This window comes from Natrix helvetica (genome assembly GCF_964273705.1).
Source record: "Natrix helvetica genome assembly, chromosome: 4".
NCBI classification, from domain to species: domain Eukaryota; kingdom Metazoa; phylum Chordata; class Lepidosauria; order Squamata; family Natricidae; genus Natrix; species Natrix helvetica.
Window position 1 is genome coordinate 95489482 of NC_138550.1, and position 17962 is coordinate 95507443.

General features: G+C 41.5%; 1 protein-coding gene across 2 annotated transcripts in view; it reads right to left on the minus strand.

Annotated features, from left to right (window-relative positions):
• DUSP22 (dual specificity phosphatase 22) overlaps positions 1–8132 on the minus strand; it is a 43768-nt gene extending 35636 nt beyond the window's left edge. The window contains exons 1-2 of one of the 2 annotated variants that reach the window (XM_081952533.1): positions 8114–8132; positions 7742–7824 (exon numbers count right to left, since the gene is read on the minus strand). In XM_081952533.1, the coding sequence (XP_081808659.1) occupies positions 7742–7762 (21 nt within the window). In that variant the 5' untranslated portion in view covers positions 7763–7824; positions 8114–8132. Of the gene's footprint in view, positions 1–7395; positions 7497–7741; positions 7825–8113 lie in introns of those variants that run through there. The other variant, XM_081952532.1, reaches the window with a different exon arrangement.
• Positions 8133–17962: the final 9830 nt, after the last annotated feature.

The following is a 17962-nucleotide window of genomic DNA, read 5'->3' on the forward strand; positions in this document are numbered from 1 at the left end:
CTTCAATACATCAATAGCAGGGCTGTATTGCCACAGTTAAGTGCACTAAAGCTAGATATTATGAAAAGATTTCTCATTTCCCCTTATCCCGTAATAATAAAAATATTACAAAGACTCCTATTTCCAATTGATAACTATTTTTACGCTGATCCAATCCTAATGAGCAGATCTGGAAATTACAGACATGGACAACGGATTGTCTTATGAGCATAATGCAATAAGGGCCAAAAATATGTCTCTTTACAAAGTTGGGGTCCTAGTACTGATTCAGATGTAGCTGAAGCCCAAGCCAGCATGACCAATTATGATATCTCAGAATTCTAGATGAATGACATCAGTTTCCACTTCACTAAACAATTTTACTGTTAATATTGACATTCATAACAATACTGACAAAGTTCATCAGAGGTATTTATTACTTCACCTCATTTGCAATTCCATTTCTGAAAATTCCAAGCAGCTCAGGGATAATAAATTAAGATTAAAATATGAACAATCAACACAATCAATATACCAGCAAGAGAGCTCTGATTTGACATCTTTTATTAGACAGCAAGGTCTTCAAGTGTCTCCAAAAGTTTTCCCAAAGATCCGGAGTTGCAAGACTCTTTGGAAGTGCAGTAATGACAGGATAGCCCAAATACTAGGAGGCAGAAGAAGGGGGGGGGGGGAGAAGAGGTGTTGGCTCTCCCAATCCAACAGAAGGAATACAAATAATGTGGTCATGTATAGGACTTTGCACTAGAACTTCTAATCTCTTGTATATATCTCTGTATTGCCAAACCAAACAAGGATTGGCCAAATCGGAGATTGATCATACTGAAGAAGGTATCTCTAGTTGGTTGCTAAAAGTTAGCACTGACTTGATGTCACATAATCAAATCAAACTATAAAGATTTAATACATTAGGAGTCCACCATTATTTAACCCTGCCAGGTTTCCTGCCCTATCTGACTTTATTAAAAAAAAATAGCTGTATTACAGGGGTGTCAAATTCAAGGCACGCGGGGCGGATCTGGAAGCAGTGAAGGACCGCGGTGCCTCTGTCAGCAAAAACAAAGCTTGGGAGGGCCATGCACAGTCCCACCGAGCTTCATTTTCAGCTATGACAGCCTCCTGCAGCCCTCTGCCAGCGTAAATGGAGCACACAGCCATTCCAAGTTCCGTTTTCACTGGCAGAGTGCTAGCAAAACAAACTACTAGCAAAAGTGGATCCCCCCCTAGCCCTGCCCAGGCCACCACAAGGGCCCCCGACATGAGTGACATTGAGCTGGCCATGCCCAACCTGGACACGCCCACCTGGACAGGCCCCCTCCTTCCCCCAAGGTCAAACACAACCCTGATACAGCCCTCAATGGAATCCCTTGCTGTAGAATGTTGCAAAATAAAGTACTAATCTCCCATACCACTTTATTTGCAAAGAATGCGTGACACAGAAATTCTTGGAAAAAAACCAATGAGTGGCTGCAGGTCAATGCTTGCTTGGATGTGTGCCCACCTACCCAGATCATTTTTACACAAATGTAAGATGGGGGTATGAGAAAGCATCCTGGGCAATTGTGCAATGTAGAGAAGTCACATTTCAAACTTGGATTCACTCAGAAGTTTGAGACATTTAGTTCACTGAAAATAAGGCAAGTGGAACGAAAGGATTATGTTATTATTTGAGATGTTCCTTCCATTGAAGAGCATTTTTGCTACACTGACTCCTTTTTCAACTCCTGGGTTTAAGGTCTTGCAAGAGAAATGCTAACCTTAGACCTCTGCAACTTCCTTTCACTGCAAGATGAATAGCAAAAACATTAACAAGAATTTTGTCTGTTTTTCATCATGAAAACAATGAAGAAGTTGTAAACGACAATGTTGTTTTCTTTTTCTTTTTTCTTCCTCGAAAGGAATGTGGGGGTGAGATTTTTTTTTTGCTGCTGAAGGACCCATAGCAGTTCAAGGTGGGACAATTGATTTTTCCTTATTCTCAAGTATCGCAGTTGAGCTTCAAAACGTTTTTGATGAGGGTTCAGGAAATGAAAATGATGATGGTATGGAAGAACCCTTACGTCTTTTAAGCACAAACATTTGGGTGGTATGTACGTACGTATTTCCTGCACTTACACTACAATCGAAATGGGGAACATTTATAATGTGCTATCATACTTAATATAATTTAAAGCCCGTTCCTAAGTAAACACTGCCACTAGGAAAATTTAGAGAATAGAAGAGGATGGTTTTGGCTGGAAGCTATGAATCACTTCTAAAGACAGCAAAATACAGATAAGAAGATGCCCAGTTCAGAATGGCAAGAGGGGAAAAAAAGAGAATGATGAGTTAGTTTGAAGAGAGAGTTGACACCTGATTAAAATATCTAATAAATATTTGTATATAGGACAACTGGGAAATGACAGTAAATCAGTAATGTATCACATTTTGGTACATAGCATAAAACAGCCCCAAGTCTGATGCTTGCTTGGAAGCCCCATTTTCCTTGGTTTATGGAAGTTGCAGTGCCAAACCTAGCTATTGTTTTTTGTGCCAAGTTTTCCCATGTAAACCAAAGGGAAGGAACCAAGCTGCCTTTGACTTTATAGCATCTTAGTGGGCAAGATGAGCTCCGCCATCCTCTGGAGTAAGCAGGAAGCAATCCAGCAGAGCCTATGATGCTAAAGAGCATCTAATCTAAAATAAGGCTAAGGAAAAACAACCTGGAGACAAAAAGAGAGTGTGTGAAGGGAAGAATGTGAGTGAATGTCTCTCATTCCACTCTATGTAGGTTCTAAGAGCGGACATGCTACCTAGGGTGGCATTACCGATTGGTCAGACCCAAGGCAGGAACAAACAATAGCCAGATGATCCAAGCATCAATTGTGGCAACAGCAGCTGTTTGCAAGCTCTGGAGGCTGTCCTGGTCAGTAAGGGGAAGGAAGTAAGCCTCTCCGGCTTAAGAACAAAGGGAGTTTTGAAAATTGAAGTAATCCCACCAGCAGATTTCTCTTCTCCAAACCATATATAGCTTTGACCAAAAAATAGACTCAGTTGACCAACTAAGGCAACTTATGAAGGTCAAATCAGATCCAGGGGCATATAAATTTGCACTTTAGCACCTGATTTTCATCAGACCTTTACATGCTGTCTTGGTGCCAAGCCAAGCTCTTAGCTACTGTCATTGAACAAAAATATGGCCAAGCCCCCTCACTCAGCAAGGAACTTCCTTTTCTCATTCCAAGTTGACCCTAACTACAATAGGGCAACTGTTAAAACCTAACCTTTGTTCTTGTGCCAAGACAGCCCATGTATTACAAAGGGAAGTATCAAAGTGCAAAGTGGATGAGGTTTGTTGTGGTCACACCCACTTCCCCTATTGTGCCCCAATGACACCTTGCAATGAAGTCATCACAACAACTGAGCTAAACAATACATTCAAGCTATTCCCTGTTTCCTCTCCAAATCTTATAGGCTAATCAAATTACAATTGCATGGACAAGTTGAAATTTAGAACCAAGAAGGGTTTCACCCTAACCATCTGCAGATATGTAGCTCAAACCTCATTTCTCAAATTTGTGCATTTAGTTCTGGAGGAGGAATTCAATTTCTTACAGTCAAATCAGTTGCATTATTTCTGTCTTTCATCCATTTGTATGTTAATAAGCATGAAATTAACAGTGTTTGCCGGGTTTCACCTTCATAAGCCTGCACCACTAGCAGTTCTATTGTTCAAACATCAAGAATTTCATAAAATAAATAAAAACTAGAGCTCTAATATAAGAGACATACCCAATTTTAAAGACAAAGGCCACTGTTAAAGATGATATCCTATTTTGCCTCTTGGTATAAAACTGATGATGAGGGTCAGTTTGGTATAGTGGTTAAGGCATTAGGGTAGAAAACGGGAGGCTGTAAGTTTTAATCCTGTTTTAAGTTTTAGGAATGAGGCAATGGCAAACCACTTTTGAAAAACCTTGTCAAGAAAACTGCAGGAAATGGTCCAGGCAATCTCCAAAAATTGGACACAACTTAATGGAAAGAAAATCAATCAATCAATAAAGCTGATCATAGGGAGACAGGTAAAATCTAAAGCAGCTGTTTTCTTATCTTGAGTGTCCAGACAGGATAATTATGTGTACAAATTAGCTAATTTGTGACTACATGGTATAGAATTTTAAAAACGGATGGTGCTTACACCCAAATAATAATATATATAAGTAAATGAACAATGAATAATACATATAAGTAAACAATCTGGATTCATATAACACCCTGAACATTCAAGGTTGTAGGAAACATGAAACACATGTTTTAATTGTGGAAACTTACAAATGCAGTCAATGCTTTTAAAAGCCTTAAAACAGACAAATCAGAAAGGCTGCTTGTGGCCAGACGACTTTCTTGGGAGGTAAGGAGCGCATCCTCTCTCAGAAAAAAACGGATATATTGGCCCAAAAGATCAACTTTGCAAGTTGATGATGATGGTTCTCCTCATCCTAGCAGTAATTCTGTTTTAATACACAGGACTGGGAGGAACGCCAATACTTTGGAAGAGACTCAAGATTCAGACTTAAGTGTTGGGACCTATCCAACAAGATGCAGTTCAGTGGGGAGAAATGTACGGTCCTGCACTTAGGCAGGAAAAACCAAATTCATAGGTATAGAATAGGAGATGCCTAACTCAACAGTAATAACTATGAAAGGGATCTAGGTATTCTGGTGGGTCCCTACTTAAGTATGAGTCAGCAGTGTATGACAGCTGTCGACAGAGCCAATGCAATTTTAAGCTGCATCAACAGAGGAATAGCATCAAGATGATGGGACCTGATAGCAATAGCACTTACCGTAGATTTATATACCGCTTCAGAGTGTTTTACAGCCCTTTCTAAGCAGTTTACAGTCAGCATATTGCCCCCAACAATCTGGGTCCTCATTTTACCAACCTCAGAAGGATGGAAGGCTGAGTCAACATTGAGCCTGGTGAGAATCGAACTACTGGAGTGAACAGTAAGTTAGCCTGCAATACTGCATTCTAACCACTGCACCACCACGGCTCTGATAATACTGCTTTATACTGCACTGGTGAGACTACTACCTTTGGAATACTGCATCCAGTTCTGGTCACCATGATTCAGAAATGAAGCTAAGGCCCTAGAAAGAGTGCAGAGAAGAGCCACAAAGATAAGGGAGCTATATCATATGATGAACTTGGCACTAGGTAGGTTAAGCCTAATGAAGGGAAGGCTCAGGGGAGACAACAATCTTCCAATACGTGAAAGGCTGTCATAGAGCATTGATTTATTCTCCATAGCACCTGAAGACAAGAAACAATGGGTGGAAGCTTGTCAGATGGAGGAGATTCAACCTGGAAATGAGGAGGAATTTCCTGACAGTCAAGCAATTCGCCAATAGAACAGCTTGCCTCTCAGAGTTGTGGGTGATCCATCTCTGAAGGTTTTCAAGATTGGACAACCATTTGTCTGGGGTGTTATAAGGACTCCTGCTTTGGACAGGGGCTGGACTAGAAGACCTCCAAGGTCCCTTCCAGCCCTATGATTCGACGACTCATCAGCAAATGGACACAGCATTTCCATCTCACAACCTTCCTGAAAAAAATCTTGATGTGGCTCAGGCTAATTATGTGACGATTATCTGAAGAACTGAATACGGTAACACAATCCATGTCAAGGCCTCTTTAAATCAATTTGTAAATGTCAATTGGTATATATATATATATGTATATATGTATATATGTATGTATATATATATATATATATATATATATATATATATATATATATATATATATATATATATATATATATATATATATATATATATATATATATATATATATATATATATATATATATATATATATATATATATATATATATATATATATGCTACCAGATTTTTTTTGGGGGGGGGTTGACGGGTTGACTTACAGCAGGGGTGTCCAAACTTGGGAACTTTAAGACTTGTGGACTTCAACTCCCAGAATTCCCCAGCCAGCCATGCTGGCTGGGGAATTCTGGGAGTTGAAGTCCACAAGTCTTAAAGTTCCCATGTTTGGACACCCCTGACTTACAGCAATCTTCTCCAACTAGGGGACCTCCAAATATATAGCACAAAAAATTCTACTAACCTCAGCATCACAACCATTTTGACTAAAAATGATGGAAATTACCTCTTGGGGAGCTATTTCATACCTTGTGGAAACCCAAGTTAGGAATTTCGAATGTATCATTCCTGTTAATTTTGACTTTATTCATTCAATTCAGATTCAATTTCAGCATGCTATTTTTGATTTGTTTTAGAACTCAAACATTTTAAGGACCACTTTCAACTTCCTTTAGGTACCCGTGCCATTCTAAACTTTCTAAAATTCACTGTTAAGTGCATTTTGCCCCAATTTATGACCTTCCTTGTCACAACTGTTAAGTGAATCACTCCAATTGGTAAGTTAGTATCAAGGTTGTTAAGTGAATCTGGCTTCCCCATTGGCTTTGCTTGTCAGAAGGTCACAAAATGTCATCGCATGACCCCAGGACATTACAACCGTCATAAATATGAGTCAAGCATCTGAATTTTGGTTAAGTGACCATAGGGAGGCTGCAACAGTTGTAAGTGTGAAAAACACTTATGAGTCCCTTTTTCCAGTGTGGTCGTAACTTTGAACAGTCATTGTAAACCGAGGACTTCCTATATGTGCAAAAGTACAGTCACAAATCAGCTTCAACTCAAGTAGTTTTACTATTACAAAGGGGCAGCTCTCATGCTGATACGATGTACAGGTAGTCTTCAACTTACAACCACAACTGTGCCCAATGTTTCTGTTGTTAAGTGAAACATTTGTTAAGTGAGTTTTGCCTCGGCTTTTCTTGCCACGGTTGTTAAGCAACTCCCTGAAATTGTGCTTCCAGAGCTGAAGAAGCTCCTTGGATGAGAAGCGAAAGGTCTTTAAAGGGAAAAAAAAACAGTCCAGTTGCCTCTTGAAAAGCTCCCGAGTTATGCCAGCGATTTAAAGCACCCAGGAGGCCTCGCCCAGCTGCTGACTAACCCAGCTGCAAGATCTTCGACGATCTCAAGCATTTCCGGCTTTCTAATGCAAACGACAATACTCAACGGGGAAGAGGGAGTCTAGGTTTAACTTTGAAAAAGGCAGATCTGGAGGCTGCCGAATAAAGCTTGCGCGTCGGGGGCAGCTTTAATGTCTTCTATTTTTAGGACTACCCCCCCCCCTTTCTAAACCAAGCTATTCTAACAGAGGCGGTGCAAACGCGTGCTTTCCAACTTCTAAGATCCACCGATCTCCGTGGATGCATCAGCCTCATTGGAAACCAACACGGGAGTCACTTTTGAGCAAGCAACCCGCTAGGACGGGGCGTGAATAAAACGGCGATCCAAACCCACCGAAACTCGGCGCAACCCCCATCCGAATACACGAAGAGCGTCGGATCTGATTGCACGTGTGGACGGCATTGAGGCGGACACGCGTCCTATATTTCCGCAAACATCCCATTCCCCCCGCCCCCGGCTTTGCAGCGAAACGCTAACCGTAATTTGTTGCGTCCTTGAGAACCATCCAAGATGTTCTTCCAAGTGTGACTCAAGCGTATCCCTTTTGTACCGATCAAAGCAAGGATCCGAAGTGGGATGGATGGGTGGGTGTTGTTGTTTTTTTCCTGCGGGCTTTCTTTCTAAACCTTCGCATGCGAGCACAACCCCGAAAATAAAGCAAAGATAAAGCAGAGTTTACCTTATTCATCCCATTCCCCATGGCTCTAAAACGATCTGAAACTTTAGCACCAGAGGCTGGAAGCAAATCTATTGAATAGGAAGCTGCAAAGAATAATAATAATTTTAAAAAAAATACTAGGGCGGGGAAACAACGGTATTTACTCTGTATGGTTGAGCAATCGAATAGAGAAGCGATTATATTGTTAGCTATTTTTCACCGCAGGAGCTCTAAATAAATATATATCCCGTCCATCAGAATGAACCGGGACTTTCCTCTTTAAAGTGTCTTTTTTTTATAAGCGGAATCCGCCCCTGGACTTCTCTGGATGAAAACCCAGATGAACTAATTACAAGTTTACACTGCCAGGAATTACGTCTCGCTCAACCCGACCTTTCTGATTTTCACCACTCCCACGTGTGATTAAACTCCGTGAAAATTGCCCCAAATAACAGCGCGAACATTTCTGGGATTCGTAGTTTGACGCCTATTCGGTGCCTGGCTTAAAGCGGGGAGGGAAAAACTACCACTCCCGGCATGCCGAACGGCAAGCCTTTGCTCCACCTTCCTGAGCACGTACACCAAGGGTGGGAGCTCCGCCCACTTTCATTCCTGGAAGGATGAGTAAGCGCCGGCGGCTTCTTTGCTGCAAACTGTGGAGGCGGCGGGCGTTTTTGGTTTCTGGGCAATGGCAGCTGTCTAGTTAACGCCGTGCATTTTTCTATATATAGTTTTATTTATCGCTGCTTATGCAAATATATATTTTGTGCGAAAACAGCCCTAATTAAACGAGCCTTTTCCAGTAAATGGCTATCTGCAGAGTTGTTTTCTAGAAGCCTATTTCCAGAAGCCTATTTTCCATTTTGATGTTCCAGTTATAGTAGCTGTATGTACGGAATTGGGGGGGGGGAGAGGGGGGAGAGGAAATAATTTTGCTATTGTTTTCCTTTTGGTGTAGTTGAAATATTTGTGGCTTATCTCTATAGAGATATAATATATCTACAGAGGTATCTGGGGTGTGTACACACACACACACACACACACACACACACGGTAGAGGCTATGTGCTGATACCTACACTTTTAAGTTTCTCCCACTGCAGTTCCGGTAGTCCTCGTTTAGTGACTACATTCAGAATTGGTCACTTGGTCATTGAGCAAAGTGGTCACAAAGTGAAACTGCAGCTGTGTTTATGATCTTACTTCAGCTTTCCTTTTATGGGAAACCTCCAGGCATGAAGTCCTCTTACTTTAGTTACTGGTACGGAACAGGGAGCGCACAGGCATGCGCAGAGTGTCCGTGATGATGTCTGGGCAGGTGGGTGGAGCCACCTGCCGCCGCCAATACCAGTTGGCTTGAACTGGTGCAAACTGGTAGAATACCACCTCTGGAAAGGCCCCCCACCCTCCTAGAAGAATGAAATATTTTGGGGAATATTAAAAGAAGCAGAATATTATATTTCCCCAAAGGGAGAAATGGGAAAACATGCTAATAAGGACAGAAAGCAGAGTCAGTCTTTCTTATTAGCCCCAGCATATATTTTGTGCCAAGATTGGGCCAGCCTAGTCACAAAACAAAAGGCATTCACCTCCAGGGATGGGATTAAAATTTACATTCTCCTGTACCTAAATTCTAAGGATAGGATGCAATACAACGCAATGCAACACAACAACACAACACAACTACAATAAAATAATGAAATACAATACCAGAGTTGGAAGGGACCTTGGAGGTCTTCTAGTCCAACCCCAATGTAATAAACCACAAGCAAGTTACAGGCACAAATTGGGGTATCCAAAGTCAAATTGGCTTTAGAAAACTACCGTTTTCCTGAAAGGCCATGAGGACTGGATCTTGCCATGCTCTGAATCTAGACTCTTTCCTTCTCAGTGCTTCTAGATCTTTTTCCACCCATGTTTTCACTTGTTTTGCTAGCTGCAGTGCTATAAACTGTTTTATCATATTCTTTCCAGAAGACTTGCAGATTTTGCTATATGGTTTTGTAGCATTACTGTTGTTGTGAGTGCTCAAAGTTATGCTTTAAGATGGGCAGTGATAAATAAATTCAAATTGGAAAATAAAGTTGAAAATGATCCCAGAAAAGTGCAACAGCAAAGCACTTTTGTACAGTTGACGAAAACAAAAAAACATACAAAAAAACATACAGCGTGGACATCTCCAGGTGTCAAGCTTAAACTGACGGAGCCTCAGTGATTCCTTATAAAGCCATGTAAATATGAGTACAGTTAGTCCTTGAATTATGATTACAACTGAATCCAAAATTACTGTTGCCAAGCAAGACAAGTTGATCAGTGAGTTTTGTCCTATTTTACAACCTCTCTTGCCACAGTTGTTAAGTGAATCGCTGCAATTGTTAAATGTTCATCGTTTTTAAGTGCATCTGGCTTCCCTGTTGACTTTGCATGTCAGGTTGCAAAAGGTGATCAGATGACCCCAGGACACTGCAGTTGTCATAAATACACGCCAGTTGCCAAATGTTTGAATTTTGATCACATGATTAAGAGGCTGCTGCAATACGGTAGTAATAAGTGAAAAACGGCAATAAAGTCACTTTTTAAATGTCGTCGTAACACAACTGAAACTGCTCTAATTTATTTTGTGATGCTAAGAGTGGAGCCCCACATATTTTTCTGTCAACTTAAAATTTTGACACAATTTCCCCCATTCTTTTACTTTATCTTCTGTCTCAGTCATTCTCAGATGCTTGATTGTTGTAGGAAATGGTGGGCCAAAAGCACCACCGTGTGTGTGTGTGTGTGTGTGTGTGTGTGTGTGTGTGTATGTGAGAGACGGAGACAGAGACAGAATGAGAATGGAAGAGAGCAAAACTACAGTTCTACAAACATTCGGGGTGAGGGGGCGGGGAGCTTAGCCTTCGACCAAACTAATCACTTCACCAATATTTTTGCAAATAAAGTAAGCAGACACATCAGGAAATTTCACAGTATCTTTTTGTCTTATTATTATTATTTTTGTTGCTATTTCACCTGCAGTGATAGTTCCTTTATTTGTCACTGTCGCGCAGAAAATGAAACTTATCTTAATCTCCTCGAATATCTGAAATGAACTGAAATGTAGAAAGACAATTTCACATTGAGGAGCGTTTCCACTGCTGAGTAATTTTACTGTTTAATATAAGCTGATGGTATCCAAGCAAATATTCAGGGGGTAAGGCACTATAGAAATGAAGAAAGGTTTCCTGTGTATCTTAAAGCCTTATGCCAGAATTGAAATCTCTTGTAGTTTCAGATGAAATTGTGTTGTGAACCATTTTCAGGGTTTCACTGGTTTTTCAGCATTTGTGAAACAGGTGTGTTCTGCCTGCTCTATCAGCTGTTTCAGTACCATTTTCCCAAAGCAGAGAACAGGGGCGGGTTTAATGTCCAGAAGTATAACAAGTACGAAGCAGCTCAGAATGTTTGTATAGGCTTATATTATATATGGGCGTTATATATGAGTGAGTGCTAATCGTCCAACCTGATTGGCTGATAATAATCACCAGTGACATGCATGTAGACATTTTTATTTGTTAAAGTTCTAAAGTTCCCTGAAGTCTCTAGTCTAGGGATGGTGAACCTTTTTGGAGTCAAAAATTCAGAAAGTGCCTAACATGATTCTGCCGTTATCTATCTATCTAGCTATCTTTCTATCCCTCCCTCCCTCCCTCCCCCACTCTCTCTCTCCACACACACACACACACACATACACACACACACACATCTTCCCAAACAAAACAAAAACAATCATCTATCTATCCCCACCGCCCCTATCTAACCCAGAGATCATCAACCTTTCAGAACTCAGGGGCCACTAAATTCATAATTTTAAATCCCACGGACCACTAATATGATCTGCCTATTGACCAGCTGGGTGGGCATGGCTAGGTGGTCATGTGACTGGGTGGGTGTGGCTAACTCAATGTCACTCATGTTGGTTGCTTCGCTGGCCTCTACTTGCCCCTTTTTTCCCAGCCACTCCTCATCTCCCCGCCCGGGCTCCTTAGGGCTCCTTGGGGCCCCAAGAGGAAGCAGTTGTTGGAGCTAAGCCATGAGAAAGAGTTGGCAAAACAGCTCAGTTCAAATTGGATGTGACTGAGAGGGAGGCTCAGTAGAAGCACTTCACTGAGGACTATGAGCGTAGGCTTTGCAAGCAGAGGGAAGACCTGCAGGAGTGCAAGGCCAAGTACCAGTGCCTGGAGGCTCAGTGGGCTGAGATGGCCAGCCAGTTTCAGGCCATGAGGCAGTCCCACTGGAACAAGGCCCTTCGGCCACCAACAGCACTTCCCTCCAGCCTTTGCCCAAAGCCCAGCATCAGGAGGCCAAAGCACACCTCAAGTCGTAATTTCTGCCCCACTCTGACCCACACAAAAGGACCTCGAAGGGGGAGACTTTGTAGCAACGCAAACGTTCATTGCACGTATCCGGCCCAGGGGCTGTAGTTGGAGGACCCCTGATTTAGTAAATATAAAAAATGCAAATATTTTTTCTATAGACCACCAACATTTTCTCACAGACCACCAGTGGTCCACTGACCACCAGTTGATGACCGCTGATCTAGGGCACTCTGAACAGAGCTTTGGGGAAGAATAGTATTGCTCCTATGGCATGGCCCAAAGTTCCGCCGGATCTGTCCCATGCAACATACATTATTCTTTTTCAGTTGACGGATCCTGCAGCCTTGGGGGGGTCATGAAGCCCTTGATTCTTGAAGTGGCTTCAGAGAAGGCTCTTAATAGATTTGGTAGGCTCTGAATACTTTCCTTCTTTCTGTCAGCTGAAGACCTCAACACTCTGTCACCTTCATAATGGGTTTCCCCGTCTCTGCTGGAATCCCAGAAGGTCCATTTTGCCCAACAATAGACTCGACCCAACTGACAAGCACTTGTCCAGCTTCTCCAAACTGGCCAGCTAATCAGATTTTTAGCATTTCCTGCGTGGTAGCCCTCAATTTCTATAAAAGCCTTTGCTTTTCCATTGTTCCGCTTCTTCATTCTGACAAAACAGGCACCCAACAGTTGTTGCAATAAACAGTTATTCTCATTGTTGTGCTCCTTACTTGGGCAAAAATCCACAAGAAGTGCTGGAGAGGATATAAGTAACTGTTCCAATCACTTTGTTGCAGTTTGCATGGGCGTACAGTGGATTCAAATTAGAAGGCACCTACGGTTTTAATACGGTTTTTCACCCCAAACATTCCATACAAACTGGTCTAGCGGTTCCAAAAAATAGTTTGCAACAGGCCATTTGAGACAAATTTCAACGCTACATTTCCAAGAACTGTAGCAAATTCCTTCTCCCACCTCCCAATGGTGTACATTATGTTCATTTTCTGCGTTGAAAAAAAAAAACAACTACCAAAAAACCCTACGTTTGTAGATCAAGGCGTCATAAATAAAAATGCTTTTCACTTTTGCTTGTTTAATACGGTAATTCTTCAAAAGTGGTAATGCCCACTGTCTGTGACATTGCTTTCATTTCCTGATCTCATCAAAAATAAAACTTTTATTTAGATCTGTGAGGAACTACAGCCTATAAGCCTATTTCAGACATTTGACAAAAATGTGATACAATAAGTTCGTTCATATTCAAGAGATGGTACAAAGGTTTTTGCTTTACATTTCAAAGCTAGTATCTCTCCAGAATTGTCTAAAGACTGTAATGAAAAATCTGTGGTTTTCACAATTCATCTCTGCATCTTTTATAAAGTCAAGGACTACAACTAATTGTGGAATGCTATGCTAGAGCTAGCATTTTGCAGACTAAATCATTGATTCCTAGTGGGCAGAGTGAGATGGAGTGATGGGTAAAATCTAGAGATATTTTCTAGAATTTATTTTGGCTTGTTTTGAATAGGATAAGAATTCTGTCATACGTGGGCAAGATCCATGCCCTGCCTTACCCCTTTGGGAAGCATGGAGGGAAAAGGTTGGTTAATACTTCTTTGTTGTGGCCTGCCTGTGGCCAGTAGAGCTGGTAGCAGATTCAGACAATGAGGAGGTTGGGGAGGAACATGGGCCAGTCCTGGAGTTTGGGGAAGGCTCTGATGACGGTTCTGTGTCAGAGGCAGAGAGGGGGCCAGAGCTGTATGCCAGTTATCAGCTGCCTTCAGAGTCAGACATCAGTGAGGCAGATTAAGAGCTGGAGCCTGTTCTCAGTGTGTGCATGTGCAGAGTTGCCAGACAAAGGGAACAGCTAAAGAACAAGGGTCAACTTGGGAGTAAGGCCACAGGTGGACAATGAATGGCTCCTCCCAGAGGAAATAAAAGAGGAGCAAAGGGGGAGTGGAGTTTGCAGGAGACAATTCGTTCATTTAATTGGTTCACGACTCTCTGAGACTCCTTGCCAAGTTTTGCAGGTATCGGCCTGGCAGCTCTCCAAGCCAGATAAGGTCTGTGACTGTAAATCTTCCTTTGAAAGACTTTGCTGTCTGTGAATGAGCAGAATTCACAGTAAATTAATAAAAAGGGTTTTTGTCGGGACAAGGAGTTTGCTTCATGCTCTTGGGAAGCCTAAGTAAGAACTTTCTTTGAGAAGGACTTATGCCCCTCTTCTTCTAAACCGGGGGTGTCAAACTCAAGGCCCATGGGTCGGATGTGGCCCGTGGAATGCTTAAATCTGGCCTGCGGGCTGGCCTGGAAATAACAAAGGACCGACCCGCAGCATCCCAGCTGGTAAACTGCTGCAGGAGGCCATCCATGCTGAAAACAAGGCACAAGGGGGGACACGTGGAAGCCCCATTTTGGCTGACAAACTGCTGCAGGAGGTCTACCGTCCCCCTGCCAGCCCGTGGAAAACTACAATGCTGATCTGGCCCTCAAAGAAATCCAGTTTGACACCCCTATTCCAGACATACATTGGTAACATTGATGATTTCTTTGCAGTGGGCCATTGGTAGACAGTCAGATAAAAAGTGTCAAATGAAAGGCGAGGAGTTTGGAGAGGACTCATATAAAATGGAAACTACACACTTCAAAAGCTTGCTAAGGAAAACGAAAGTGATTGGTGTATACTTTCCTGTCATGGGTACGAGGCAGAGGTGGTACTCAGCAGGTTCTGACCAGTTCTGGAGAAATGGTACCGGAAATTTTGAGTCGTTCGGAGAACCGGTAAACACCACCTCTGACTGGCCCCGCCCCCATTTATTCTCTGCCTCCCGAGTCCCAGCTGATCGGGAGGGAATGGGGATTTTGCAGTAACCTTCCCCCTGGAGTGGGGAGGAAATTGGGATTTTGCAGTAACCTTCTTCTGCCACGCCCACCAAGCCACACCCACCAAGCAATGCCACACCCACTAAGCAACCCCCACAGAACCAGTAGTAAAAAAATTTGAATCCCATCACTGGTACGAGAGGTAAAAAACCAGGTGAACCCACCAATTCAAAGCCAAGGCAGACAAGGATCAGACAAAACCTCAGACTACTATTGTATCCAAATCGGAGAAAAGAGATGAAATCTGAAATGGAGGTTCTTAAGCCAGTTTCATTTCCACCCAATTCATACACAGAACGTTTAAGGCTGCAATGCAGAAAGGCCCAGTTATGGAAAATTAAGGACAAAATAAAGTTGATGATCCAATTCATTCTAGTAGAAGCATAAACCCAAGTTTGCTATTGAAATTAAACTGTGTACCGATAACTACAGTTTGCAGTACAGCAATGTAAAATTCAGTAAAAATTTGAGTAAAACAGGAAAATAAGAGAATTATGCTTTAAAGTACTAATGGCTAGAATGAACCCTCATATACATACATATACATGCACATGCATATACAGTATGTGTGTGTGTGTGTCCTCATAAGTAACAAATTATGGCATAGTCATACATATTTATAATAGATTCTGTAAAATTGTGACCTGCAAACATTTTACCAGAAATGACACTGCTTTATGCAAATGTAATAGTAATCATTTTTTATTTACATATAGGGAACATGAGATGGCATTTATATCTGGAACAGAGCTGATCTTGCATTTAAATAGAAATTTATCAGCTATTGTTATAGTGGCATGTTGACATCCATATCAATGGTTTAAAAAAATTGCTGTTCAATTCTGAGCAATCAACAATATCTATAAAGATTTCTAGATCAAATTCTGAATATAAGATTAAAATGTTTCCTTTTATTTGATTTAAAAGCCAAAAGCGCATGCTAAAGATGTACTATAAATCTTCCTTACTTTTCAGTTCCAATAATTCATAAAAACTATACTATCAAATACCACACTATTTCCTCTGAAATTACATTAGGTAACTCAGTTTCAATATGAATGTAAGTCGCGTTCATTCATTCATCCATACCTGGCATCTTCAAAAGCTTTAATTTAGCAGGTTTTTTTTTTTTTTTACTATCTCCTATTTACAGTGGAAAAAAAAATCTGTAAATAGTTTTACTGAGAACCTTCAGTTCTCAGTATTATTTATTTTCCCACAGTATCCTAAATGCAATGCAAGTTCCATTAACAGATTACAGATCTAAGCAGCAGTCATGAAAGGCATATTTTGTATTATCGTGCAAATTTTTCCCCCAAATTCTTGAAACACGTTTTAAATATTTTAATGAAGAATATTGATAAAACGCCTAAATACACTTTAAAAAGCTACAATTAAAGGAAACAACTAAAGTTAGTTAGCACTTCAAAATTTAGATGACTCCATTGCTGATTAAGCAGGATAGAAAGATAATACGACTGGAGAAGAAAGGATGAATGTATTCAATCTTTCTCAGTTTAGTGCCCTGCATGTGTGCTGTACATAACTCTTTGAATTCGCAGTTAGCTTCATGTTGGGAGTTGTAGTGTAGCTTAACTACGCATCATATCTCCAGGACAACTGAGGGAAGTGATGAAGCATCTATACCAGGGGTGTCCAAACTTGGCAACTTTAAGACTTGTGGACTTCAACTCCCAGAATTCCCCAGCCAGCAGAGCTGGCTGGGGAATTCTGGGAGTTGAAGTCCACAAGTCTTAAAGTTGCCAAGTTTGGACACCCCTGATCTATACTGATGTAGTCTTTGCAACCAAGCAAGAAATTGTATGGGCACACTCTTTTTCCCTTTCTTATGGCTCAAGATATAACTACATAAATTGGTAGTTGGGCTGAAGACGTCTCTCAGTTGCATGCTTGAATTGCCCTTTGAACCAAGAGCCTCTAACCAGTAGCCTCTGAAAACTAGAAGCAGTACCCTATTTCCCTGAAAATAATATCCCTATACCAAAAATAATCCCTAGCATGTTTTACCCGTGCACCTAATATAAGCCCTACCCCCAAAATAATCCCTATTTAAGATCTTGCACAGCCAGCTACCCGCCCATTCCACCTGATAGTTTGCGGTGCCACGAGGCGAGGCAGGGTGGTAGTGGAACTGCCCCACACACCTCAGGGCCCCTGCAGTCAGGCCACCACACCCGACAACTGCCTCAAGCAGCAGCACCTGCAACCAATTCCACCTGACCCACTTAAGGAAAATTTGATCCAGCTGAATTTGATTTTCAGCGAGCCCACATACTGTAGAGAGAGGAAGGAATGGTCTTGAAAGACAGGAGGAAAAGGAGCCCATGTGGCTGCTAACCCATGTGTCCACTAACTGTGGACACATATAATTTTCTTCAGCCATACTGTAAATCTCCTGGTGGTCATTGCTCTCTCTTCTGACATCTATGTTGTTATGTCTTGTAGCAGTTTGTTTCATTTAATTGCAGGTAGTATGAAGGAGATTTTGTCTTTTTTTATCCTTGTAATTGGAGAATCATGATTGTCTATGGAGATCATCAATCATCTAAGTCATGGTTGTCTCAAAGGTGTTTTTTTTTCCCCCAAAAGGCAACTGGATTTTGTTTTTTTCCTGGAAGACGGTTCACTTCTCGTCCAAGAAGCTTCTTCAGTTCTGTTCTGAAGAATTGAAGAAGCTTCTTGGATGAGAAGCGAAACATCTTCAGGGAAAACCAAACTCCAGTTGCCTTTTGAAAAAGCACCTTTGGGAGAATTGTGATTATTAATGTAACCAGAGAAGAAAGTAAACATCTCACACTAATGAAGACTTGCTTAGTCCATGGATGGGTGACACTAAGAAATCCAATAATTGAAGACTAGATTAAAAAGACAAAAATATCTTTGAAGAAGGCAATGGTAAACAATTGCCATTGTCCACGGGAGAACAAAAGGGCATACTAGCGTTGTGTGTGCTGTGTACGCACGCACGGACGCACGCACACGGAAGAGCTTGC